Source organism: Gadus macrocephalus, chromosome 11 (genome assembly GCF_031168955.1).
Source record: "Gadus macrocephalus chromosome 11, ASM3116895v1".
Classification (NCBI taxonomy): Eukaryota; Metazoa; Chordata; class Actinopteri; order Gadiformes; family Gadidae; genus Gadus; species Gadus macrocephalus.
Window position 1 is genome coordinate 5,848,439 of NC_082392.1, and position 27,741 is coordinate 5,876,179.

Below are 27,741 nucleotides of genomic sequence, written 5' to 3' on the forward strand. Positions count from 1 at the left end.
TTTAAAAAAAACATTTTATTGTCGCCTTGAGGAGGGATAAATATGACACATCTGTTAGGATATAACATTTAGAGCGGATAAAACCAGCGGAAATAACATCACAAATAATTGATAAAATGCGTTTAAAAAGCGAAAATAAAGACGGGGCATAAAAACAACACAAAACTAACATAAACCCTGGCGGAAAAACACAAAGGGAAAACAAATAATGGACATTGATAATAATGTTATAGTCTCCGGAGTAAAATAAATAGCACACAATTAAGGTTTGCATTGATTAAAACAGGCAAGACAAAACGCAAGACAACTTTAAAAGGAGAACTTAAGAAAATGAGGCAATTACTCCCAATGGCTCCCTGCTGGTGCCATGAGTTACCGTACCACAACATGAGTCTGTGCTGTGTGGTCGTGTTTGGTCCGACTGCCATTCCCTTCAAAGTAACACAAAAACACTACTGTGCGGAAGACTCGGAAATACAGTGGTAGAAGTTTCCGAGTTTAAGGTAGAAGAAGCCAGACCCTGGCTGGCTGACCAGACTTAATGAAAGGAGAAGCTGGCCGTGGACGTGATCAAAGGGGTCTGGAGAATTACTCAACAGAAGTATTGCATGAGGGCCTTGTTGTCGGCCTCTCTTACTGAGAACGAAAAACAGCAAACGTCCCTAACGACACAAGTGGGTACGTTGTCGACGCAACGCCGCATTTCCTCCGACGCGAAGCGCTTGGAGGGGCGCTTGGAGCGTCCCGTTGCCACGGGGACGGATGGAGCCCCGTCTTTGATGACCTCCGAAGGCTAGTCGTACGAAATGTTCTCTATTTCCCCGCTTTCTGCTTCTTTGAGGTCTTCTCCAGCTCCCAGTCGATAACCTACAGGGGGGGGGGGGGGGGTGGTTCAGACCAGAGGGTTCGCGGTTAGAGCGCTGCATAGGGACGGTTCAGTGACAGAGCTACCGGGACCAGGCCCGGGAGGGACGGAGGGCCTACCTGTTTGGCGTTGCTCTTGGCCGCCTTCTTCATCTCGTCGTGCAGACCCCGAGACGTCTTCAGATCCTTGGAGCAGAGAAGCACTTGTATCAGACGCAGAGCTTTGGACTATTGTCTTACCTTGTCATTTGATTCTAACTATTCTGGATGTAGTACCAGTTTCATTTGAACTATTCTGGATTGAACACCGGTAGCCTTGTTGTTTCCAACGCACGTTTGAAGTGTACACTCTAAGCTTGAAGGATGGCTTGCCATGGGTGTCAGTTTGGTTTGAAATGTGCTGGGGACAGAGACGCATTGGGAAGGGCATTTTCAGAAGTGCTGGGTACAATGAGGATGCACTCTTTTTTCTCTCTTTAGTGCCGTTAATAAAAGTTCTGAAAGACAGCATACCCATGTAGTCAATTACTGAGAAATAAAATTAATACAAAATCTGGCTGGCACGTTCTATGAAGAAAACTTTTAAAAAAAGCTTTAGACTCATGCACCCCCCCCCCCCCCCCCCCCCCCACACACTTATTCCAGAATTCAAGCAAAGCAAGAATGGCCAAAAGTCAATTTGTGTCAACAAGAGACTGACTCCAGCGACTATCAATTGCAAGTAAAAAACAGCCGACCAACAGCCGAAAAAACACAAAAGACCTCGCCACAGCACCAGCAAATCTTAAGCAATCAATATTGCATCTTACCTTTATTTATGTGGCAGTGGTCTGCAGATGCATCCCGTGGTATAGCCTACCACATCCATTACAACGGGTTATCGTTCTGATACTGTCCATGGTACTAGCAGCCTGCACTGGTGTTTCTTACCTATGTATTCAGGCTAAAATGACTTGATTGTCTGATGCCTCATCATTGCATCCCAGCCAAAGAGTATTGGTATTATTAGTTTTGGCTAATTGCAGCAGAGGTTGTACCGACATGCTGCTGCAGTTTCCCCCTCAGGGATGGAGAAAGTATCCATCTAATCTCATATAACCACCTGTGTTTCACCTGAAGCTTTGCCTTTACTTTAACCCTTGTACTTCAAACTCTTTGTCTTTCTGAGCATCCATCCAACAGCCTTCAAGGGGCATTCAATTAACTAACTTTACTTAAAGGTTAGTTTACTCTAACCGTGGATATACACGACCTTCAGTTAGTTGCCCAAGAAGCGATGATGGCTTTATTGCCCAACCTGAATATGTTGTATTCACCGCACAGTGTTTTGTCCATTTACCTGTCCACCCCCGGCATAAACGGGCTCAGTTTAAAGGCTTGGTTATGGTCCCACGTTGACGCAACGCAAGGTGGTTTATGGATCCATTATGTCCTTGGCTGCGGACTCTACTTACGTCCACCGCCAGGTCTTGACGTGCACCTCCCCAAATGTGTAACCTTGGGTCGAGGCGACGCAGCAAAAAAAGGGCTGTGATTGGTCTGCTCACTAAAACCGACGTCAAAGCGTCTGTGTGGTCATTGCGTCGGGTTGACGTGGAACCACGACTGAGCCTTAACTCAAGACGGGAAGCCGAGCGAGAGAGGGAGAGTGCCGGCGGGAAGTGAGTGTGCAAACCTTGAGGTAGAACTTGGAGATCTCAAACAGTCTCTTGCTGCAGGCGCTGAAGCAGGGGTGCTTGGCGGTGACACCGTGGGCCTCGAGCGTTTTAGCCACGACCTCCTTCAGCATCTGGGACGCACAGGACGACAACAAACACACGCCACATCAAACAGGCCGTGTAACTCAGGTTTACACGTCGATGTGTTGACACAAGAGCTTGACGTCGTGTTGGGCACAGTGTAACCCCAGCCTTATCGCGACTATCACTGGCGAGTGGGGGGGTCAAGTGCAATCACTTGTATGTATTGCAGGGCCGACCGCGTTCTCTGCTTGGTGTGAGTGCTAGACTCCAACAGGGGTCATTATCGAAAAACATAAAAGGGATAGTGTTTTTAGAAAGAAAAAATAACATTTCAATGCGTCACTGAAACCTGCAGACTCAAAACACTGCAATTTCTCTCGACCAAAAAGGGTCACAGATTCCTTTTTATCTGCGTCCAAAATAATCTCATAGCGCCGCATAATTCGTTTTTTTGTTGCTCTTTTCTGAACTCATGTCTGGGTGATAAGTGTGTTTGCACAATAATCAGCAGAACCCAAGGTCTTCCACGTCTGCCTTCAGATTGTGGAACCGCATGAGGAGCTAGTGTGTGTGTGTGTGTGTGTGTGTGTGTGTGTGTGTGTGTGTGTGTGTGTGTGTGTGTGTGTGTGTGTGTGTGTGTGTGTGTGTGTGTGTGTGTGTGTGTGTGTGTGTGTGTGTGCGTGTCATCTTGGCAGCTGTGCGCCATCGTTCACAAGTCACTGATGTGGGCCGGCCTTTTGTCTCACGCTCGCAAATCCTGTTCTGTTTAGCTTGAGGGGACGCGGTCCTGATGCAATTTATTCAGTCCGCAGAACATCGAATCCTATAAGAAATGCACTTCATTATGCCTCGGTGTGCCGGAGTGAGTGTTACAGTGCCACCGAGCATCAGTGTTTAATGTGTGTCTATTTGAAGAGGAGCAGGACCTGAAATGTGCTTTATATCCTGATCACCAGCTTGACAAGAGAGCAGATTTGGAAGCAGAATGAAAAGGCATCCCTATGACAATGTGGGACTTGTGAGGAAAACTCAAGGGAACCATCAAACATTTCTTGAGAAGCAAATTAAAACACGGTTCTCCAGCGTTAAAACTCCATAAGACACACACGTTGTTCATACAGATATCCTCCCCCCACGCCTCCCTCCCTCCCTCCCCCCCTCCCCCCCTACCCTGTGGTGCTTCTGGGAGCGGGACTCCTTGGCCTGCTGCTCCTGGCTGTGGACCTGGAGCGGCCCCTGGTGGTCGGGTCCGGTAGTGTCCGCCGGCGCCGCGGGAGGCTGGCCTGAGGGGGGACGGAGACGGGAGGGAGGGGCAGCCGATGGGGTGTGAGCGATGGTCAGTCAGCATGGGCAGTCTCGTCTTCCATAGGTTCCATGCGGGATACGTGGTTGGTTGGATGAGACGGGTACTTTGGAAACTTTTGTTTGTAACCGCGGCAGTAGAGGACTAAACGATATATCGGATATAATAATGTGAGTGTGAGTACAAGCCACAACTTAATTCGAATAGTGCATGGCGAATAAAATAATATGTTAATCATCATAAATATTGATGTGGTATTTCTATTAGCGTCTTCTTCTGAGCTCTTTGGTGGGTGAAAACTACTTTCTTTGTGGCCCTTTAGGCAAGGTCTCAGCGAGGGGGATTTTAATCTAACAGAGACATCTTCTTAGGTTTAAATAAACCCCCAAATCTCTGTCGGCTTCTGAAGTGCAAAGAAGGCCAGCTATAAATGGCCTTCCCTACTCGTACTCTGTTGTACTACATTCGGTCGCGTTTCGCAGTATTCAAGCCAGCATGCTTTGTTGGCGATTCTTCCCCACAATCCTTTGCTAAAGCAGAAGATACGTCACATCACCTGAGCCTACGACAACACGTGTGCTAATCGGTGAAAGCACCGGTAGTGTCTCCCAATTGTACGCGTACTGTGTGTGCAACAGTGCGTACTTTGTAAGAGCTGTAATACATTAGTAGCTGCAATACGTATTAAAAGTACAAAAATTTAAATGTATGCGATTTGGAGGGCAGCCCTTGATGACTTGAATGGGAGTCACCTGTGTTAGTGTACGATGACGCCTCTGTTAAGAGGGACTATATGCACGGATAAGAGCCACATCTACAGTGCATTGCGGGTGTAAAGTCTGCTAGCTGTAGACGGCCGCTTTTTCACATTTATAATGAAAAAGGAGGCTTGGTAATAATTTGTCAACACTGATGGAAGCCAGCAAGGTCTTCTTCTGGAGCGTGGTTTGGTGAGGGGTCAAAGGTGGAACGCTTTGTCCACAGCCCCTCGACCAGTAACAACCAAATGTATTAACGGTTCGTAGAAAAAGTTAGAAAATTCTGTCGTACGCACTCAATTCTGAACGAAAAAGTTTGGATCTCCAGCATTCATATCTTATTTTCATGGTCAGAGCCCGTTTGAATCCCTTTTATGATTACTCTGCTATGAAATATTTGAATGCAGAGGGATATCTTTCAGCATTTGAGCATTGAACTGTAGTTACATCAAGTCACATCAAAAAAGTATTAATTTGTATAAAGTCAAGTCACGCATTAAAAATAAATCTTAAAATGAAATGGAAGTTATAAGAAATATCAGCAAACAGGAGAGAAGTGCTAAACCTGCAGCATGTATGTACAACATACTGCCTCATTTTCTTTAATAAAATGTTGAAATAAAAAAAATGAAATCCCAGATTTTTCTCTCTACCTGAAGATGGACGACTGGGGGGAGGGGCCAGAGAGCTGGGTAGAGTGGAGGCAGAGGTCGACTGGGACCTGATTGGCTGCTGCCTCAGTGACCTCACCGAGGGGCGTGTCCCACTGCTGCCGCTGCTCTGGGAGCACAGAGAGTCACTGCTCTCCGACTTCACCAGCCTGGGGGGAGCGGAGGCGATTAGCACCGCGACAACACATAGGAAAAGTCTTGATCTGCCAGACAAAGTCTTCATCCCCACACACACACACACACACACACACACACACACACACACACACACACACACACACACACACACACACACACACACACACACACACACACACACACAAGACAGACACACACATACTTCATGACACGTTTATGATACAAATATTTATGGAACAAACACACACACACACACTCACAAGACACACACATACTTCATAAAAAGTTTATGATACCAATATGTACAGAACACACACACACAAGACAGAGACACACATACCTCATAACACATTTATGATACTAATATTTATGACACACACACACACACACACACACACACACACACACACACACACACACACACACACACACACACACACACACACACACACACACACACACACACACACCTCTTGCGCGGCGGCCCCCCCAGCGCGGCGGCGGCGTCTGCCTCCCGGGACCGGCACTTCAGGCGCACCACGTGGGCGTTCTGCAGCTGCAGCAGCGCCTCCCCGTCCGGCACGCTGCCCGGCTCGGAGGCCACGGCGGGGGAGGGGGCGGGGCCGAGGGGGGCGGGGCTCAGGGCGAAGGGGAGGGGCTCCTTGGAGCAGGTGGTCTGCGTCTCGAAGCGGACGAGGCGCGACTGGAGGCGCACGAAGCCCAGGTCGCGGTCCAGGGCGCTGAGCTGCTGCTGGTCCAGGCAGAACCTGACGGGACACAAGAACGCCACTCAGGAACCGTGTAGGGCTCAACCATCCGGGGCAATTAACGAATTGCGAATATTTCGAGCAATATGACGATGGCGATTTAGTAAGCGATTTTTCTTTTTAAAGTTCCTTATGTTCTGTGTTCACTATCAAGCGATGAATCATTGTATGACCAACACGACGTTCGCAGCAGTCAACGTATAAAACGGCTCTTTCCTTTGGGCCAGGCCTATGTGCTGAGATGAATGGACCTCTATTCAACTATTGACTTGGGAAAGAAAAATAAAATCGGACTGATCTCCAGTCAGTAAAAGTAACAAATCACCCACAAAATCGCAGCCTTTATTTACGGTCGGTTTGAATCCGATTAATCGTTCAGCCCCGACAACCAACCCGACTACGGCCCTGGCCGACGGTGTCTGCTGCAGACTTGTCCAACTTCAAAACCCTCACAAGTCGCCAATTCACCACCAAGGGGTGAATCGGACTGGCCCACTTGCACACAGATTCCCTCTTTCATTTCCAGCAGTGGGTAAATGCTAGATTTATACATTTATGCATTTATACAGCGCTTTTTTGGTCACCAGTGGCCGCCCAAAGCGCTTTCCATTCATGCAAACATTCACACAGCGACGGCGGCGTCAGCCATGCAAGGCGACAGCCGGGAGCCGTTAGGGCGAGGTGCCTCGCTCAGGGACACCGTGACACTCCGAGGAGGAGGAGCCGGGGATCGAACTAGCGACCTCACGGTTACCAGCCAACCCAGTTCTACCTCCTGAGCTGCTGTCGCCCTTGATGATGCAGAACCTACTTCTTTTTTTTAGTTGCGTTTGTATATCGGGCCGAAGGAAAGCTGCACTACTCTGTGGTCAGGGGGTAACCATGTGCTGCGTCCGGCCCAGAGCCCCGTCGCTGGCTCTGTGATGCGTTTATCCATCCCCCATTGGAACGCTACGCAGTGCCGGCGGTAAAGAAATAAAACACGCCTGTGACTGTGGCGTGTGTTCAAGGCCCAATATTCAATCCGCCTCAAAGTGAATCAATGCTCTGTCCCCATGAATTGGAGAAAGGAGGGAGTGAGTGAGTGAGTGAGTGAGTGAGTGAGACAGAGACATGGGAACCATCTCTCGCACGTCGATTGGGAAATTAGTATTCGGTATATGTTGCCAATCAAAGGCCCATAATTATTTTCTCTGACAAATTTGTGCTTCTATAGGTCGACAGGCAGCGACAGGATAGGACATCAATCATGTGGCGCCAGCTGACCCACTGTCGCAGGGCGGGACTAGGCGGGCGAGCGTCCATGACGGACATGGAGGGAGCTTACTCTATCCCGTGGTAGTTGGAGGCCGACGCCTCGCTGAAGGGCAACTGGCTGGCCCGCCCGGGAGACAGGTCCGGAGACATCTGGAACACGTTGCTCCTGCCAGGGGAAGAGCAGAGGCACGAGAGAGGGAGAGTTGAAAGAGGAATCCACACAGAGAGAGGGCGATCCACAAAATTGGGGAGACAGAAATGACCGTTGAGAAGATGGGTATGGTCGCGTTGGAGGAAAGACGGAGGCAACGGAGAGAGAGAAAAACTTAATAGTTTAAAATATTGTTCAAAGGAAGACTTTGGGATTTTTTTTACCTGCATCGTATATTGAGCCAATGTTGGGGCTAATGCAGACAATTTTTTTGGGTGTCTAGCGAAAGATAAATGACCACATTTAATTACTCTGTAGGCATACTTTCCATGTTAGAATAGAATTGCCTGTCACTGGCAAACACAAACCCTTTTAGAGGACGTACACTGTCTTGACTATGGCTCCTGCGTTCTGACTCAATACTGGACCCCTTCCAGAAGTTGCTGTCTGCATTAGTCCCTTACATCCAGAATGAGTGTTTTCCTTTCAGGCAATCTTATCTCAAGCCTTTCAAGGAAAATCCCCCCGTGCGCAATCAACCTCTTTTAAGGCTCATCGCATTAAGGTTGCAGAACAACAGAAAACCCATTACAACGTCTCATCAGAACCGCCTGTAGCCCCTGAGCCGTGAACACTCGACTCACAGTCACCATTGTGTACGCACCCGTCCATACATCCGATCCAACGGCTGAAGTTACGTTTATGAGGATCATTTATGAGTGAAAGTGGCGAGTCGACGGCCGGCGTTTGCCATCGAGAAACCGAAGCTCTGCGATTAACTTAGTAGTTGATGACTATGGAAGCACATCAACTCCAAGTCGCACACGATGCGACCAATGAGGTACGTGCTGCAAATATGGATTTGTTGTTTTGGCGTGCCTGATAATATACTGAGATAGAAAGGAAGGTACGGGAGATAGAGGGGAGGACATGCAGCAAATGACCACGGGCAGGATCTAAACCCAGGGTGGTTGCGTTCAGGACTGGCCCTATATGGTACGCGCTGTACCCGGTGAGCCCAGGGGGCGCCCCCAGATAGGGACGTTATAAACGGGAGGCCGACCTCCTTCCGTGTACATAGACCCACCCCCTGCAGACCACCAGAGGCTGAAGCTCCCCGGCGGGCGTGCCGTCTGCGCTGAAGTGCTTCAGCAGCTCTTTGGCGTCCAACAGCGCCGCGGAGACGCGCGGGCTCGCGTCCTTCGGCCCCAGCAGACTGTCGCTGGAGCCCGGCGCCGACGACGGACCAAAGCTGAGGGGGTAGACAAAGACAAAAGAAAAAGACACATCTTAATGGCCTGGTGGCTTCGACACACCCTTTCTCCATCTTTACACACGCAGCACAGAAGTGCGTTCACGGTGGATCAACTTTGCGCCCCCCCCCCCCCTGACTTGAAATCATCCAGTAATCAGCCGATTTCTCCGTGATTGTTGGAGCGGCGCGTACCGGTTCCTCTGGCGCCTTCTCCGGAGGTTCTCCACGTTGCGGAGCACGCTCCTCTCGGGCCACTCCGACGGCTGGCCGGCTCCTCGACGGGTCCCTGCGCGAGCGGAGTGAGACGTGTTGGGAACAGGAAGTCGTGAGGTGCGAATTTGATGCGTCTCGGTAACTAGCCGCACAGCCACCCGACGGCATGCCCGTGAAAACATCCAGACCCCATTCGCAACGTCATCAGAAGCTAGGTTATGTTTCCAGCCGTTCTCGGAGACGGAGAAAACCCTGAACGAGGTGAAAATCTGTACCTGTACTTTGGATCTCTCATTAACTCTCCCTAGATGCAAACAGGCCGAGACGGTTGTGAGGACATTGTGCCTTTCATGCAAACTGATGTGTTTTTAATCTAGGATTAGGTTTAGGGTTAGGGCCGAGTTCCCGGTCCAGATAGCCTACCTGGAGCCGTGGCGACGCTGCCCTGTTGGTCCTCCGGGGGGAAGGGGTCAGTGGTTACTCTCAGGTGCTGCTCTGCGGCCCGGGTCTGCAGGGTCTTTATGAGGCTGACCGGTATCGTGGCCGTCGAGTGGGCATCCACTCGCCTCTCTGAAAGAAATTTTAAATATAAAAAGGTCATATCTCAACTTAATTAGAAGTCAATCGCTTCGCCCGGCTTGCTAGAGCAAGGGTCTCCAAAACTGCTGGGTTGCAATTACACGCTGTTGTAACGAGTTTGAAGAGTCTCCCACAGGATGAAAGATTCTAGATCCAATAAAATATAGGACGTTCTGCACAGTGTCGATATTATATTACATGGCCCATGGTAAGGAAATCCATACATTTATTATGAAAATAAATATTTCTAAAAAATATATATATGTTGTTAACTGTTCTATACTAAACAAAGCCATAAATAGGAGTACAAAGTTAAATGGTGTTTATTATTTTTTGATTGTATTTGGCTGCTTCTGGTACAGATTAATTGTCCCAATCCTAGAGTATAAAAAGGCGATGAAAGACGCTTTGCCTGATGGGATAATTCCTTCCAATAACCCAAAGTGTTGGCGAATGTGTCGTGAAGTGTGGGCTGGCATTTCAACCACAATTAATATCGCTACACTGTTGGGACGTTCTCCAAGCACAAAAAGACGCTGCCTCCAACCCCAGCGGTGGAAGATCGTCACTCCCCCCGGAACCCACCCGCCGCTTTGATGAGCCCCTGCATTTGTTTGGCTTGTCTGCACCAGACTTCCAGCCAGGGTCTTTTGAACACTTGGAGGACACAATGGGGGCCTGCTGAAATAATGATGTGCCCGCAGGACGTTCCAGAGACAGTGTCGGGGAGAGACTGAGTGCCCCCTCCCTCCTCCCACCTCCTCCCTCTCCCTCCTCCCTCCTCCCTCCCCCCTCCTCCCCCCTCCCCCTCTCTGGTGTAAGGGGCTGAGTGCCTCAAGTTGGATCCCCTCTACCCGTCTTTCTCCTCAGGCGACGTCTTTAACAAGCGGCGCAGATCATCTGAATCCAATCTAAACAAGCCGCCGCGGCCATAAAGCAAACCTCCAATATGTCCCAGGCTTAGGTAGCTGTGTAGCTCGGGGTGGGGATGAAGATTGAGATATGTGCAGCTGCCAGTTACTATTGAAAGCAAAAAATGTTGTTGTCCATTTCGGAAAACACGCATTCATCCGATCGTATTCCTTTCTTCGCCGGCATTCTGGCTGTTAGGAACGACCGCGTTTCAAACAGGAAAAATAAAAACAAACAAACGTGCGTTGATTGAAAACGTAATAAGATGAACATTGAGTGCGTTTCCTGAAGGAGAACGATAGGCTGAAGATCCGACGGATGACTCCTGATGATATTCTGTGCCATTCCCCCCCATTGGCTCTGCAGGGCCAATGTTACTCCAACGGGGAGTAATATTTCATATCGGGTATGTGAAAGGAGGCTAGAGCCAACAGCTACAGCGTACAGAACAGGTGAGGGTAAGTGAGTCAGTTTTGACATTCTGTGGAGGATTTCAAGGACTCTGCCGTCGCACTCGCCGTTGGCTTTTAACAAGCAGGAAGAAATAGAAACCTGCCAATCAGCCGGCTCCAAGGGCGGGGCATCAGTTGACGATGTTGTGAAGTTGCGTCGGACAAATCCAGAAAAACATCAACGCAACACAATCCCCCACAGCTGGGCTTTAAAACACTGTCTCCTTCTGCTACATCTGTAGTGGAAATGCCCAAGGTCACTGGCAGTCTACAAATCAATAACGCCGCTATGGACTCAATGGGGGCGACCTAGGTTCCTCGTCTCACATCGACATGGGTTTAGCAGCGCGCCCCACAGGTTCTGCCATTCAACATGTACAGAGACTAATTGGGTGTCTGGAGGATAAAGGACTCACTCAGGCATTCCTTAAGAACCAGCGTCTGGGCCCGGCTCGCCCGCCGCACGTCGTCTCGGCGGAAGCAGGGCAGAGAGTCCAGGAGGCGTCCTTCTGTCTTTCCTGCTCGCGCCGGGGGAGGGAGAGGGAGAAGGAGAGGGGGGAGGGAGAGGGGGGAGGGAGAGGGAGAAGGAGAGGGGGGAGGGAGAGGGGGGAGGAGAGGGGGGGGGAGACGGGAAAGAGACGGGAAAGGTTAGAGTGAAAAATAGCCACACACACACACACGCACACGCACGCACACACACACACACACACACACACTCTAGATTTGACCAGGATTTCAGGCCGATGCATTTCCATAAAAGATTGCCATACATGAGTGCATTCCAGTGCTTTTTCACGAGATTAAAATTTTTCCTCTCTGGTTTGCAAAAATGTCAACAACAGAAATGTCAAGGCTTTCAAGTGGAACAGCACGGGCAAGAAAAGGAGTAAAGCCCACGTGCACAAGTACACGCGCACTAAATACCTGATGAGAGCAGAGACTTTTCTCTCAAGAGCCCATTTACGGTCGCCACGGCAGCAGCTCCATTGATCTGATTGGCCGAGTGGAGCATCCGGGCTCTGCAGGCTCCGCCTCCACCTTCCTCCGAGCCCTGGACCAACAGGAAGTAGTGGGCGCCCTCGCCTTTGACCTCCACCTCAGGCACTACACCCCGGAGCAAAGCAGGACCCCAGAGGTGGGGAAGTTAGTGTCCAGCCTGCCTGCCTGCCCTGGGAGTCCCTTGGGTGCGTTCTGCAGTGTGTCCATGGGAGAGATTGCGTTACCAGGCAGAGAGCTGGGCCTCTTGGCCAGGGTGTCCCTCCATCGCTGGGAGCTCAGCTGGCTGGCTACTGGCTGGGCCATGGGGGTGACCACACAGGACAGGCAAAACAATGCTCCCACCTGTTGGGGATGGGTTGTGCAAGATATATGGAATGTTTATTTTATGTAAAGGTGTAGGAGATTAAATGCAATGTCAAGGAGGCGCAATGAACAATCTGAAAAAAACAAAAGGGTGGATTTTATCCAACCGGGGGTGAGTGTGAGCCATTACAGGCTGTTTGAGAACATGCCTTTACTTGTGCTTTAGTGACATCACGAGTCCACCTAAATGCATGCAGGATAGATCAGTCTAACCAGTGGACTGAAGCAAATGCTGCTCATCTAGCCATCATACATCTAGGTGGACACGCCCACTTGGGATGTCACTGAAACACAGGAAAAGGCAGAGTTTCAAACTGCTTGTAACGGCTAAACACACTCACACCTGGTGTCATGATATCAACCCCTTTAAGCAAAGAAAGGCTAGGTACACATCACGAGTCCCGTAGCAGCAGCGACCAGAGAGGGAGCGGTTACCTCTCCACGTAGCGACGACAGCTGATCCAACAGAAGCTTGCACTTCTTGGACTTCCCAGACATGCGACTGTGCTTGTGAATGAAGGAACTATACACCGTTTGAAAAGGTCTGCCTCAACCATGGACATTCTGGGACCATTATTATAAATTGTTATTATGAGGCCGAAAAACAATTGTATGTAAATTGTTAATACTATTATTATAAACGAGATGTTCACAGAAGATTTTCGCAAAAAAGCCTGTGCCTTATGATTTATGGCCTCACAAAAAGGGGGTGAAAGGGACTGTAAGAGGGACCAAATTAAATGTACATGTACCACAATAAAAGCGTGGATCTTCCCAAATTTATTTTGCATACAGAAAACTGGCTGCCCCACCAAACCGCCACACACACCGCCACACACACCGCCACACACACCGCCACACACACAGACACATATACGGCTTCAGGATACAGCTGGAACTCTGTGTTGGACAACAGAAAGTCAGGTAGTTCTTTCAGGGAGACCATCTGCATCAGGTCCAAGACATTCCTGTAGTAATGGAAGACCTAGGGATGAAGAACAACACTGCATTATAATAAAGGGGGTCGGTGAGGGGGATGCATGCATGCAAGCAGCCAACAAATACATCTAATCATTTCCACATTATACTAATCATCGTGGCTTGTTTGTTCTAGTTTTTGGGATTCTGTTTTACTGTATGCATGCATCTTTTCACACAAATACGATTCATCATGTAAATATCTTTCAATGGATCAGGTCTCGTTAGGAAACAATTAATCAAATCAGATAATTATTACCTCAAGTTGAACTTGGGCGATACACAAAGCTTTAAAGGACCATGCCACCTGTGTGATTACATATAAGTACAGTGCTTGTGTCCTAGATCCCCCTCTAGCCTGAAAGGTCAAATATCGGAGTCACTGTTTGATAAATGCACGATTGTCTTTCACAATAAACACCCAAGAGGAGAGCTGCCAAGACATATACTCTATGGACACTTACTGTGGTATCATTTGCTTTGGGCCTATTTTAACAGAGTGTGCCACCTTACCCTTTTTTTTTTTTTTTTTTTTTTTCAACGTTTCCAATTAATAACAGCATGTAATTTACTTACTAGTCCAGAGGTAAGTTTGCTAGAGTGGATGTGATGAGCATGAATTTAACACGCAGGACAGCCATCAACCTTGACACGCATCCCCCCGTCCTCAGAGTACAATATCAGCTTTGTTCAAGCACCACGAGCCTGCTATGTGAGGGCCTGTGTGCGTGCATCATCACTAACAATGTGCAGGGTGTGAGTTCTCTCCATATATCCAACAAACTTTGTAGACAGAAAAAAACAGAAAGGGAGACGGCGAGGCGGGGTAATAAATAAATATATAAAAAGATGAATAGCAACCCAGAGAAAATTAGATAGAGATCAATCTCGCAGGCCCTCAAGACAAGCCCAGAAGATTGGGAGCTGTTGAAGCGGAGCCAAACTCGCTGCCAATTTACTTTGATGGGGGAAACGCAGGACGATACTGGAATGACCATTCAATCCCCGTCACTGTTGCTAGATTGCATCAGAGCCCGTGTGCGCCTGGCTGTGTCTCCAAGTCACACACGCGTTCTCCCGCGCCGCGTCCACACTAATTGAATCCTGTAGCTTTTCTTGTCATGTAGGGAGTGGTTATGAAATAAGAGAGGGCTCAGGAGAGCAAAAATAAAAAATATGTTGCGCCACAAATGACCTTAAATTCCAACTAGTTAAACACACAACCTGGACATTACAATATGATAAAAAAATCCACCGCGACTTGTTTTTCTCTGGCGTTGTTCTAAGCTACAAAAGGTACTAGAGTTACCCTGTGTGAGGACATCTTGTACGAAACTTTACAACCTACCGAGGTCTCGGAGAAAGCCAGAAAAATGGCACTGACAAAAGCACCCATAATGTCCCTTGAATAAAAAAAGTAATAAACGCATGCCTTGTCGATGCACAATAATCATTTATAAAGCCTGGTGTGGAAACAAAGGCATGCAAACGGCAACGCATTCTAAAAGCGCTCTGCTGTCAATCAATTATTTATTGTTCACATTGTTTTTTAGGCTTGGATCAATAAAACATGGGGCTACTCTCAGAGCTTGTCACTCACGATGATGGAAGGAGATCTTTGTCTCGTTTGGTCCATGATAAAAAGGGACGGCTGATCCCTGGCCGATCGGCAGCAGGGTTTCAATGAGATCAGGGTCATAGGGGCGGGGAGCGGGAACAACTGTGCTTTTGCAATTCACCAACAGCCAAAGCACTCACTAGTTATAGGGCTCGACTTCAACAGACCGGAGAAGAGGTGGCGATGCACAGGCTAAACAATCCTATCAATTTAATAATAAAACCCCAAATCCCAACCGTTTCTCTAACCTGATTACCACATTACCACAGCTAAACGGACAAGAAAGTTGCAAATCATGGACGGCAGTAGTTCAGGAGGTAGAGCATTTTGGCGGGTAAACGCAAGATTGCTAGTTCGATCCCCGGCTCCTCCTAGCCGAGTGTTGAGGTGTCCCTGAGCAAGGCACCTCACCCCTCCCGACGAGCCGGCTGTCACCTTTCGTGGTTGACGCCGCCATCTGAGTCGCACCTCCGAGGAATTTATGCATGAAGAGGTGAATGTCAGGCAATATTGTAAAGCGCTATATAAATGCAGCCCATTTACCATCATGAAAAGACCATGGTTTCTGCCTTGGTGGTTAAGCAGACTGGATTCATATGGTCTGTCTGTGTTGGATGTTTTTATTTACTGTCAGAAGAGGAAAAGCTTCAATAATAAAAAAAAAACACTCTTGACTGCGAGCCGTGACGGGAGGTATTCACTGCCCACGCATCGCCGACCCCAGCAACCGCCCTTTTGAAGACATTCACAGGGGCACGTCTTTACTCCTAGACGCAATTATGCCTCCGACAGGAGGGGGGGGGTCTTTGATTTTCAGCAATGGGTATTTTTTATCACACACACACACACACACACACACACACACACACACACACACACACACACACACACACACACACACACACACACACACACACACACACACACACACACACACACACACACACACAGTGATTCTGGGCCATCTGCAGCCGCAGTGGGGCATTACGCTTAAGGCATAACAAAAAAAGAGCAATTAGTCTAATTGATACTGTGACGTCATTGGAAGGAGATAAACACAAAACTTTCATCACATGTTTCAGGGATATGTCCTCTATGTGCATGGACAGTTTCCAGTTCCTGCCTCCTTCGGACTCAGACTTGCTAACGAGTCTGGGCATATAGCTTAGCATTTATTCAAAGTACATTTTTTTAAATATCAACCCAAAACATTGACGTTTTTTAAGGGGGGGGGGCCTCTATGTCCCTAAGAAGTTTCCAGTCACTGAACCACTTCTCAACAGTAGTTTTAATTGATTGAATATTGAACAATTTAGATTTCCTTATAAAATTGCCATTTTTATAAATGTATTTTAACTCTGAGTGGGGCGTGTCCATAGAGCATGGGTACGTCACTTTGGGAACATAGACAGCCATTGTAGGTCCGAGAGGCAAAATTCTTCAGCATGCAAATAAATGACAACTAGGTATCCACAGATACTCTGTTGTGAATACCTCATTATAATAATAAGCATGATAATGAAACATCAATGTAGACTCTACCGGATCCCCACCCTTTAAGCTAATCCCTTTGGTTTCATACAGAACATATACTTGGTTTCTTTGTAAATCTGAAGAATTGTGGTGCGGTACATAGAGAGTAAGAAGAGTCAAAAAGAGACTTCCCTAATGCCAGACGGCAGAATATAATTAGTTTTTTAGATCACAGCTTTTGTGTTTTCCTCTCAAGGACACGACCTGAATGCAGACATGACAAAACAGACCCGACTGTGAACGGATCGGCCCACTCCCAGCATACCTACTGTATCTCACTCCAAAGGCCTGGCAAATCCGGGCCTACCTATTGTGTCTCACTCCCATGACCTGCCCACTCTCAGCCTACCTACTGCGTCTCACTCCCATGCCTCTGTGGCGGTCTTCCCCCATTGATCGCTGGCCGAAGAAATAGATAGATGAATAGAATACATCATCTTTACGTTTGGTTTTGGTATCAACCCCTTGAGTGAGCCCAATCTTCCATAACCATTTAGCACAAAATGAAAGCAATGCATTTAAAACAGCTAACCATGCATTTAAATAGGATATTTCTCCCGTGTCATCCCTTGAGAAGACTCCAGCCCTAAACAGCGAATTTAGGGTATACAGGGCGGGGAAAAGAAATACAGAAGATACATACAGAACTGTCAAAGTGTTCCAATTTGCACACGCAGCAAATCATCCCTGTTATGAGGCTGTGAGTGTGTGTGTATCTGTCTCCGTGTGTGGGTGTTTATGTCTTTCTGTCTAAGGGTACAAATGACATAAACAGCTCCTCCATGAGGGAAAAGGTATTCAATTGAAGGTGGTTGAGAAGACTGTCAGAGTATGTACCCATCATTGGGTGCCAGAACAAAGCCATCTGGCGGGTTGCAGATCTAATGAAATACCTTTTGCTTCAACACACACACACACACACACACACACTGTCATACAACACCTTATCGCATGAATAACCCACCTGCGGTCACATAGTACTCAAGTTATCATCATGGTAAACAAATACTTGGAAACAGGCGATAGTTACATATAATGCATACAGACACGTTTATGATGAACACTACATATTGTTAATCATGTCATTATCATTAGAATTCTGTTGTTGAGGATTGTAAGCCAATTACAATTCCACTGAGGAGTCCCTTTGCGGTGACTAGAAATCGATGTCCGAAAAGATTTTCAAAACGGCTAATCACAGTCACACCTGGTGGTATAATACACCTTTAAACCTTTGGTATGTAAACAGCAGGAACTGGCTGCTACGTCAGAGCGCTACGACAAGTTGTGCTCGATTACAAGCCTGTCACTCATTGACTTTTTCTCCCAGACGGCTACAGTGTACATACTCATTATTAGAACAATCGTTTACGTGTTATGTGGATAACACACGCACGTGTGTGTGTGTGTGTGTGTCAAAATCCGGAAGGGAATGTCTTCAGGGTATTGAGAAAAATTGTCAAATGCTTTATTTTCTAATAGGAACTGCCAAGTGTTGTCTTTTTTTAACGAGATTGGTGTTTATCACAACAAAAGTAAAGGAGTATGAAAATGGAAAACGGGAATTGCCAACAAACCAATCCCAGTGAAAAACCTTTTGGCTACAATAAAACCAACCAAGAGATCACATTAAGTACACAAAAAATAGCACAGTGTGCGCGTGCGTGCGCACCAGGTGGAGTCCCTCAAGGCGTGGGGGCCGGACGGACTCGTTCAGACTCACCTCGGGTTGCAGGTGCTGGGCAGCAGGGCCGGAGGAGGAGCACCTGGTCGGACCGTCACCCTCTGCAGTACGGAGGGAGAAGCCCCCGAACCTCAGCTCTGAGGCACACTGAGAGACAGGTGGAGAGAGAGACAGAGAGAGAGACAGGGACATAGAGAGAGAGAGAGAGAGAGAGAGAGAAAGAGGGACAGAGAGAGAAAGAGGGACAGAGAGAGAGGGACAGAGAAAGACAGAGAGAGAGGACAGAGAAAGACAAAGACAGAGAGAGAGAGAGACAGGGAGAGAGAGAAAGACAAAGACAGAGAGAGACAGAGACAGAGACAGAGACAGAGACAGAGACAGAGACAGAGACAGAGAGAGAGAGAGAGAGAGGGAGAGACAGGTGGAGAGAGACAGACAAAGAGAGACAGGGAGAGAGAAAGAGAGAGGGACAGAGAGACAGGGAGAGAGACGGGAGAGAGAGAGGGACAAAGAGAGAGAGACAGGGAGAGACAGAGAGAGAGAGAGAGACGACACACGATAGAAGATCAACTTAATGAATCAATTAATATATTGAGAAAACGTATTCTCTGCATCTAACCCATCCTAACTGGCTACAGGAACAGTGGATTGCCACACAGGGTCACGCCCGGGGACCAACCCCAGTTGTGGGCGCCCTGCCTCGGTAATGGGCGGGGAAGCGGAATCTTGAACACTTTGAGGTGCGGGGGGAGGAACCGGAGCTGCCAGAGGAAACCCAGAAAGACACTCTGATTTGAACGGCCTCAAACACAGAGCCTGCTTCCTCCCCACACCGACGGTGCTGACTGAGCGACTGAACCACCCTGCACGCTCAGTAACTCGCCCCCACACACACACACACACACACACACACACACACACACACACACCTGCAGCCGTCGCCGTCTCTTATTATATAGGGGACCGCCTCAGTGAAGCGCGAGAGAGCTTTAATCCCGGTCGGCTCCTTTGCATCCGGAGTTGGGGGAATTCTTCTTCTTGGTTTGGCAGCGCTCTCCCGCGGTGACGCCCGAACTGATTGACTGGCAGGCTGCCCGTGCGGCTGCCTCTTCTTAAAAGCACGCCTGGTGAAAAGGTCACCCCGGCAGGGACGCTAGGAGTCTGTCTGCCTGCCTCAGCATCCCCGGCTCAACCCCAGTACGAGGGAAGCGATTGCGCGAAAACTTTGGCAACTAGACAAGGAAATGGCTGTCTCTCGGAGTGCGGGCAGAGATGGACGCAATCCTGAAAAGCTGTGGGAGTTTTTCTGCTCAAGCAGGTAGACTCCTGTCGACAGAGTTTAGGGAAGTGGAAAGTCCCTTAGCCGCTCTTCTCCAGTTGCCTGGGTTCATTGAGGGAGCTGGATGGTGCCAGAGTTACTAGAGCGGAGGCAATACAGGGTGAACCCGTATCAGGCCGAGACAGGAAGGAGTCTGAGTGCATTGAATGTCTTGGAATATGTTGAATATTGTGTCACTGTTGAAAACTTTTTATTTTCATTGACACAACATGCAAGGTTTTGTTCCTCACACCAAGACACACACACATTATTTATTCTAATGAATAATTTTTAAGATGTTTGGTTGCTTTCTTCCCTCCTCAAACTATCTTAGTCCAGAGGGGCGTTTAAGGTCAGGTGAGAGGTGGCGCTGATAGGGCAGAGCAGTTTATCACGCATCGCATTCATTCCACTTAGCATGACCTTTATATTTTGTATTCATTTTCAATCAGACCCCTCTATTCAGGTCAAACTTCTTTACATAAGACTAAATCCATAATGCTAATCATCCTCTACATGTCCTAGCAGCAGAGGGGGGAGGCACACTACCACGGGTGGCCACAAGGGGGCACAGAAAGGTTATTTTATGCAGGGTTCCTCTCTCCTTGTGGACCCTCCTTGCATCCAACGCAAGGGCCTGACCTGCACCTCCCAAAAATGTTAACCTTGGGTCGAGGCGACGCAGCACTAAAACGCTCACTAAAACCCGACGCAGAACCAAAACAGGTTCACAACTGCGTCGAAGCGCCTGCGTGGTCATTTGCGTTGCGTCGACGTCCGACCATAGCCAAGCCTTTCGCCTGTGGCCCCGCAAATACCACAAACAGCTTACCTTTTTCTCCCTGATCAGCAGAGCTCCTCTCCACTGCTCCTTGTGGTCTATGCAGCTGTCCATCTCAGCAGGCCCCACCACAGTGGCACTCAGAGAGGAAGCCACCGTCTGCCACCTGCACACATGATAATACGGTCTGGGTTTTCAGTTGTATTCATGAAGGGATCCCACAGGCTAGGATCCAAACGTTATCATTGTGTTAAGGGACTTGGATCGGTTGCTTGAGAGGCATGCTATAGGGAACGAAGGCAAAGTTCACACTCAGCGTGGATACTATTGGAACTATTCAGGCTTGAAAGGAAGGGCTGGTTGGGGAATTTGTGGATAAATGGTTATCCATTTTTGATCAGACAATAATAAAAATGCAGAGGAAGCTGAAAAAAGTAACTACCTTTCCAATATTTCCAAATCATTTACACGTGTTAATTAGCCTGACTCAAGCCAGACTGATGGACTGAAGTCAAACATTTCCTAAAGCACAAACAAAACCAAAAAACCCATAACGGGCCTTTTTGCTGAACAGATGGCACTGCTCGTACCGTTTTGGGGAAAACATACCGTTCCCTAAAGACGGAGCATGTGCTCGTTGTACTCATGACCACTTCTGATATGCTTCCAGGAATGGTAAATATGCATATAAAAACAGAATGAAACAAGATATCGGATCTTAGGAGGCATAACAAAAACGTCTCTGTGAAGGAAAGGCCAGATACTGTGCTTCAAATGAACGTTCCCTAGAAGCAGGAGGGTTCTGGGAAAAAGCCGGCCCATACAAGCTTCTTCCATTCTGGGCCATTGCCAGGGATAGTTTCAAGGTTTGAAGATGAGAAGGTGATGCATCGGGGAGAGCAGTCGATGCTGGTTTCTTCAGGTACATTATTATTCTATTCCATGTCGTTCCCCTTAAATCATCGTACTCCGATGAACTACAGGAAGACCAAAATCTGGAGATGACCTCCATCCACAGCCAGCCGAGGGAGGATGATCTACTGGGTTAGTAAAGCTCTCCACTGTTTCACTCGTATTCTCTTCAGTGACAACCTGAGAGAAGGGTTAACCTATAGACAAAGGGGGTGGAACCCCTGGAGACGTGATTCAAGGCATTACCCATTCCAAACTACTTCCCATTTCCCGGGAAATAATTGTTTTATTTTTGTTTACTTTTAGATCATATTAGAATAGGCCTATATCTGTAAAATATGCAAGTCTCCAGTTACTTTCCACAATCAAGCAGCCGTTAAGACGCTCCTGCCACTATTCCGGCTACGTCAGCTCAGGCATGGAGCATTTCTGTACAGGGACCATCTTTTGAGTACAAAGTCCCTCGAGTTAATTGCTAGAAAGCCAACTTAAAAAAAAAAAATGAACTAAATAAGTCAACCAAGATTTCTATTAAGCAGTGTCAGTTGTTATAAGCCTATGACTATTTGTCTAATATTTTGTCATAATGCAAGAGAGCAGTATGCCTGTTCTGTTCTTAAAAAGTGTAACAAGTTGATTTGCAGTCTGCACATGCATTGACATGCACTTTTTTCTTTTTTTTCTCAGGGTCGAATCCATTTGATTTATGACTGGACGCCTTCCTGTTTTATTTAGAATCGGCCCTAGCATATTTTGGGTGATTATGCTGTGAATTTAGTATCATTATGAGCCATATTCAATCCCCTGTATCGGCAGCTGTTTGCAATGCTGAAGTAAAGTTAAAGAAATTGGTCTGTTGACTTTGGGTGATGATTGACTTTATTACTATATATATCTCACGCTGCTTGGCTTTTACATAAGGCTCACACCAGCAGTCTTCCCCAACAGAACATTGAATCCGTCTCAGCTTATAGGAATGACGTTCAAAATGCCAAAATTACTTGCTTTAACAGAGACGGATCACATGCAATGAACTTTGCATTTCATTATCCTTGCAGCGAAAGTTAAGATCAAGCTGCATACAAAAGTGAACATTTTGTGTATACTAATGTGGATTGACATAAATACAGTTTAATGGCCTTACTGATAATTAATATCCCCGAATAATACACTGAAGCTGAGGGGCAGGTTGGGAACCCATAGGTTTATGAACATATTTCCTTCTGGCATTAAGTGTTACTAGAAATATAACCAATGCATTTTGACGGCAGCTGAAGTTAAACCAAAAAAATAAATGCAGTTCCCGGGATATAGTTTGCTTCAGTTGCCGGGAGAGAAAATGTTCCTGTTTCCAGGAAAAATAGAAGACCACAGCCAGTACACATGACAGCTTGGACAATTGTTGATCAACTCCTCTTCAGAAAGTTCAGGAACTCATGCAAACAACTTTGGCACAGAGCGAATGTAAATCTTAAAATCACACCCATACAGTAAACGTGGCCCACAGCCAGTTAATCACTACGTCCGTGCGGAGTGCTGCATGTTCGCTCACCCTGCGGCATGCGGGGTCACCAGGGTGATCTTGGCGGAGTGCCAGCACTCCATGTGTTTGAGGGCACCCATCAGAGGCAGCAGGTCCCTCAGGGAGGTCGGAGGTGGAGACCCGCAGAGCACCAGCACGTCCACCAGGGCTTTACCTGGCCACAAAGACAACACGCAGCACACCTTTAGACCTGCACCCTGTACCCGTCACCATCAGCAGCCTCTAATGGGTGGAGATATAGCTATGGTTCTAGCTATATTGGATATTGTTTTAGTTTATGTTTGCTTTAGATTTCCGCTAAATCTTAACCACATTGCACTTTCTATTTAACTTTGCCTTTGTTTCCTTTAGTTATCCATTTTATTTTATCATTTGACAATGTTTCAATGTGAAGCACATATGAGTCTGCCTCATGTATGAAAAGAGCCATATAAATAAAGTTGCCTTGCCTATATCCTTTTCTAGCGTCTGTCGTCTGAGATTTTCCCAACTAGGGGGTGGTGGTGGGGGGGCTAATAAAACAATTTATAGAGAATAGCTCCATTGATGGATTCAGTTGTTGATGGGCATATTGATCTACAGTAGAAATTCACAGTGCAGTTTTTATATTAATGTATTTTTAAGACAATTTGTAGTGTATAAACCAATCTCCTTATCTGCATAACGAGGTCATGAAGGATGGCAGGAAGGTCATTCTGGCAGGCTGTGTTGTTGATAACAATAACACGATAAGCCAAGTGTGTTTAATGTGCACTAGTTCCTGAATGCTAACCTATAGCAGTCAGCAAGTCTGCCATTGCTGATAATATACCACTAGAACAAGTTATTTATTCACAATGGCTGGCAAGCAACATAGCAATTAGTCGTTTCTGTCATCCTTGAAAAAAACTAATTATGCAACATTTTGACTTGATCTGAGCATCAAATGCACCTCAACACAAAATACACTCCAACTGTCTGTTAAACCACCTCCATATGGATAGTTATTGTACCAAAACAAACTTGGGAATTAAAGCAATGACAAACTCCTCCCTTGAGTCAGACAACGATGAAAGTGTGTGCTGGAATATAAACAAAAAACAATGTTCTATCTTAAACTAAATAACATTTCTAAAGCTTATCTAAAAAGTATAAATGGCCGAGCCTCAATTCCGTCCCAGTGCCCAGTCGAGTGTGGCTTTAGCATTTGAAGAGAACACCATTCCTAAAGGGATTACGAGAGGCGGCTTTTAAGGCTAATGGCTGAAAGATTGGCCCGGAGTCCCAAACACTGCATGGAAGAGTTCAAAACTGTTGTAATTCCTGTTGTTCGGTCACCCCAAAACTTAAGTGAAAGTACTGTGTCAGCACTGTGATGGTGCGTTAATGTCCGCATTAGGGATGTTTTCATAGATCTTCTATTCATATCTCAAGCTGATGGGTTTAAATAAAAAACGCTTTACCTATGTTGTCACTTAAACCAGCAGAAACACTACACCTATGCTTCTCCACTACCCAGGCCTAAAAAAAAAATTTGTTTGGTTCCGGTTTCCGACCGACCCTGTCAATTTATGTGCGACCCAAATTATTTTATGAGCTTTATAAAAAAAAAATAATAAAAAAAATAAAGATTTTTTTGATGCAAACTATAATTACGTTTTGGTACAGCACCTCTTCATTCTGTACAAGGATGAGCGAATTTTCTCGTTTTTAAATGAAAACAACCTACCTATCATTCGCTGCCGCTGGAAAAAATAAAATAAAAAAATAAAAAAAATCCCCTACCTACCCATGACCTCAACTGACAACCAACAGGAACCAAACTTTTTTTTTTTTTAGGCCCCACACGTAGAGGAGGACTGAAAATCCAATTACTAAAAACAAACATATTGGTTGATTATGCTCACACACATCACGTGCACTATTGTGCCATGATGTTATTGTCAGTAAATCTTCTGAAACTACTACTGGACAAGTCAGGGGACACAGTGTCACTTTCTTCTGCCCATCCCATTAGAGGGGATTTTTTTTAAGGAATGACATTGTGTTCAACCATGTGTGACTTCTAATAGAACAGCAGATTGAGGTTCAACTCTCCAGGGGTACTGCAAGGCGTTTGGCCCCACGATCAATCAGCACCTTCTCAATATTTCAGGGATGGTGGTGGAAACGCACGTCTAACACACCTGTCCAAAATCAATCCTCGGAGGTTTTTAATGGAGTTCTCTTTTGGACATTGCATAAGCAGTGTTTGTTTCACCAAACTCTTTTAAGTAGTAGAAAATAAGTCACTATATGCAAAAATGTTAGAGACCAGCTAACTGGTCTCTGTTCACTGCTTGATGCACTCAGAGTTTTTACATTATAAATATGAAATATGTTCATGTTCTCTTCCCCTTGTAATTGCTGATCAGCTCCACCAGGAGGCTCTAAAAGTCAACTAATCATAAACGTTGCGGCTATTTTAAACAGCTTATGAGAGCCTACATAACCAAGTCCCCAAGAGTACCCCAGAGAGAATGATATTGAATTGTTTTGCGAATGCTGTTTGCATAAAACCGCACCATATGGCTCAGGCAAAGTAAAGTACAGCAGAGAAGACGATAAGGTTGAAGACCTTACTTTTTTTTTTTCTACATACCTGGTGGTGGTAGTTTGTCTGACAAGAGATGTAGTCCTTCTGCTGCCTCCTCAAACAACCTGTCAGGACATCAAAACTGAAACTCAAACATCAGGAGAACAGACTGTGATCAAATACACCATGTGATCACACACATTAGCACACACACACACATGCCCATGCGACACAACCATGCACAAAATGAAAGAAGAACTTACTCTGCCAGTGCAGACTGCTCATCCTGTGTCTCCCCTTCTCTTCCCTGGTCCTGCAGAGAGCTGTGACACAGCTGCCAGGCGCTTGGGCTCTCCTCTTCCCTGTCCCCCTTCGGTTGGCTTGCTCTCCCCTCTTCCCACTCTGAACTGCAATACTAGCACAAACACATGTGCACAGAATGGCATTGTGAACCTACACACTCGACTCAAGGCAATTCATGGAAAATAACAATGTTATTAGTTCCTGAATTTGGTCGCGACATCCACTGAGTCTTGCACAATGTGGCACTTATAATACCACTTAAAATGATTGTCCGCTCCAAGGAGGGACGGATGTTTCAAGCTCTTCTTAAATGGGTCACATTGTTGTGTTATAATTTTGAATACATGTTGTGTATGTGATAAAGGCTAGTCATTATGTGTATATCGTCAACATACTAGTGCATGCATATTGTCGTACAGCAATCGCATGTTGCCATGGCAACATCAGAGAATAACCTATGAACGACTTTAGCGGGCAATAGCCTTTATATAGTCATTTATATTGAGGCATAAAGAAGCAAAGCCAAAAGGTTGTGAGATGTCAGGAATCTAAACCAGGACATTTCAGTTGGGAGAGGAATAACCAGTCGTCTGACTTTCCTACTGCCTTGAAAACTATTAATTAAGCATTTATAACCACACACAGACTTCAAAGGTTTCTCCAAATGTTCAGGGGTATAACTGCCTGCTGGTGGAATGTGGGACTCAAATATTGTATATCATTTTGTAGTTACCTGACCAAATCCATGGACAGCCTCGATGGCAAAGAACCACCTCTGCCCTGATGGGTAGCCACTAAGCGAACAAGCTAGAGGAAATGACAGAGGGGATTTGAAAATATTCACACAATGGGTTTGACAGTAAAACGAAAACTGGACAGATAAGCAGAATCCTACCTGGGAACGCGGAGACCCTCGGAGATTCGTCACAGGAGATGCCCCTTAGACCATCATATATTTGCTTCACTTTCTCTAAAGCTGGGATAAATGGCAGGGCAGGTATAATCAATGCAGTAGTTGTATTTGTTTGATGCACAATCATGCAAACATGTTATAAGTGAAAGAAAACATAAATAATGAAAACAAATATATTAGTAAGTGAAACAGAAATACTAATTGTGCAAACTAGTGTATGCCGTGGATCATAACAATAGCAGTGTAATATACGACCAAAAATAGCATGTCAGCACGAAGTAATCACACTACATAACAGTCGCTCATAGACCACAAAACACCATCAAACAAATAATGTGATATTTCACATATTCTGAGTAGCAAAACATAACCTACAGCAATATCTACCATTACTGGCGACCATGTACCAGTACGGTGACCCAGTTCCACTGTAACGTAACAGTTCATTGGTATAGCTGGGCGAGTAAACATTGAGGAACAACCACTATGCCGTAATAGATTGAACTACTCACAACAATCGTAGTGCGTCTACTGCATTGATTACATCATGATATTGACAGACATATTACTTCTATCGACTGAAGTTTCGAAGCTCGAGATAACGTGATAGCATGTACGGTTAAGGACATTGTCAAGAGCAGGTTAGTAGCTATGGCTTACGTTTAAAATCATCCAGACATTCCGATAACCGAGGACAGAAGGATAAAAGCATCACGTATTTATCCATGTTAAATAATTAAAAAATGTATGCTTAAAAAATTGCGATTAAAATGTGATAAAAGCCTTCTCGTAGTGTCAAAACTCCCGCTAAACTTTAAAGGCCTAAACTAGCGGCAGCCGATCTACTTCCGGGCCGAGATGTTCAAAATAAAAGACATACGACTTTCTACTACGGCGGGCTACATGCTGGAATACAGAGATAGCGTAGTGCTTTGAAAGGGTGCAATGATAACTACTTAATATGAACTATGCCCGAGGAAACATGCAGTACGTACTTATTAATATTTATCGAAGTTTGTATAGCTGTTAATCGTTATCATAGTTTAAAGGGATTTTCTTTAAAACTGAAACAGATCAAGCACACACAGTCAATGCCGGAACTTCTCATCCAAGTTTCGCGCAATATCTTTTGACGGACAAATGCAGGCTCTATCCAACCCATTCTCAGCGAGTTACGTAG

At 46.4% G+C, this 27,741-nt stretch overlaps 1 protein-coding gene across 2 annotated transcripts; it reads right to left on the minus strand.

Moving 5' to 3' along the window:
• Positions 1-27,509, minus strand: mtbp (MDM2 binding protein). 2 transcript variants are annotated; one of them, XM_060064497.1, is made up of 23 exons: positions 27,222-27,509; positions 26,544-26,624; positions 26,382-26,455; positions 25,609-25,760; positions 25,412-25,470; positions 22,801-22,945; positions 20,388-20,502; positions 18,277-18,384; positions 13,315-13,409; positions 12,860-12,926; positions 12,286-12,403; positions 11,987-12,166; positions 11,479-11,580; positions 9,543-9,689; positions 9,099-9,192; positions 8,739-8,903; positions 7,571-7,666; positions 5,947-6,243; positions 5,321-5,487; positions 3,777-3,889; positions 2,540-2,653; positions 985-1,050; positions 1-867 (listed from the first exon to the last, which is right to left on the minus strand). In XM_060064497.1, the coding sequence occupies exons 1-23, from the start codon at positions 27,286-27,288 to the stop codon at positions 814-816; spliced, it is 2,676 nt and encodes an 891-aa protein (XP_059920480.1). In that variant the 5' UTR covers positions 27,289-27,509; the 3' UTR covers positions 1-813. The 2 variants fall into 2 exon arrangements, with proteins under 2 accessions (XP_059920480.1, XP_059920481.1); XM_060064498.1 differs by lacking the exon at positions 27,222-27,509 and adding an exon at positions 26,937-27,050.
• Positions 27,510-27,741: the final 232 nt, after the last annotated feature.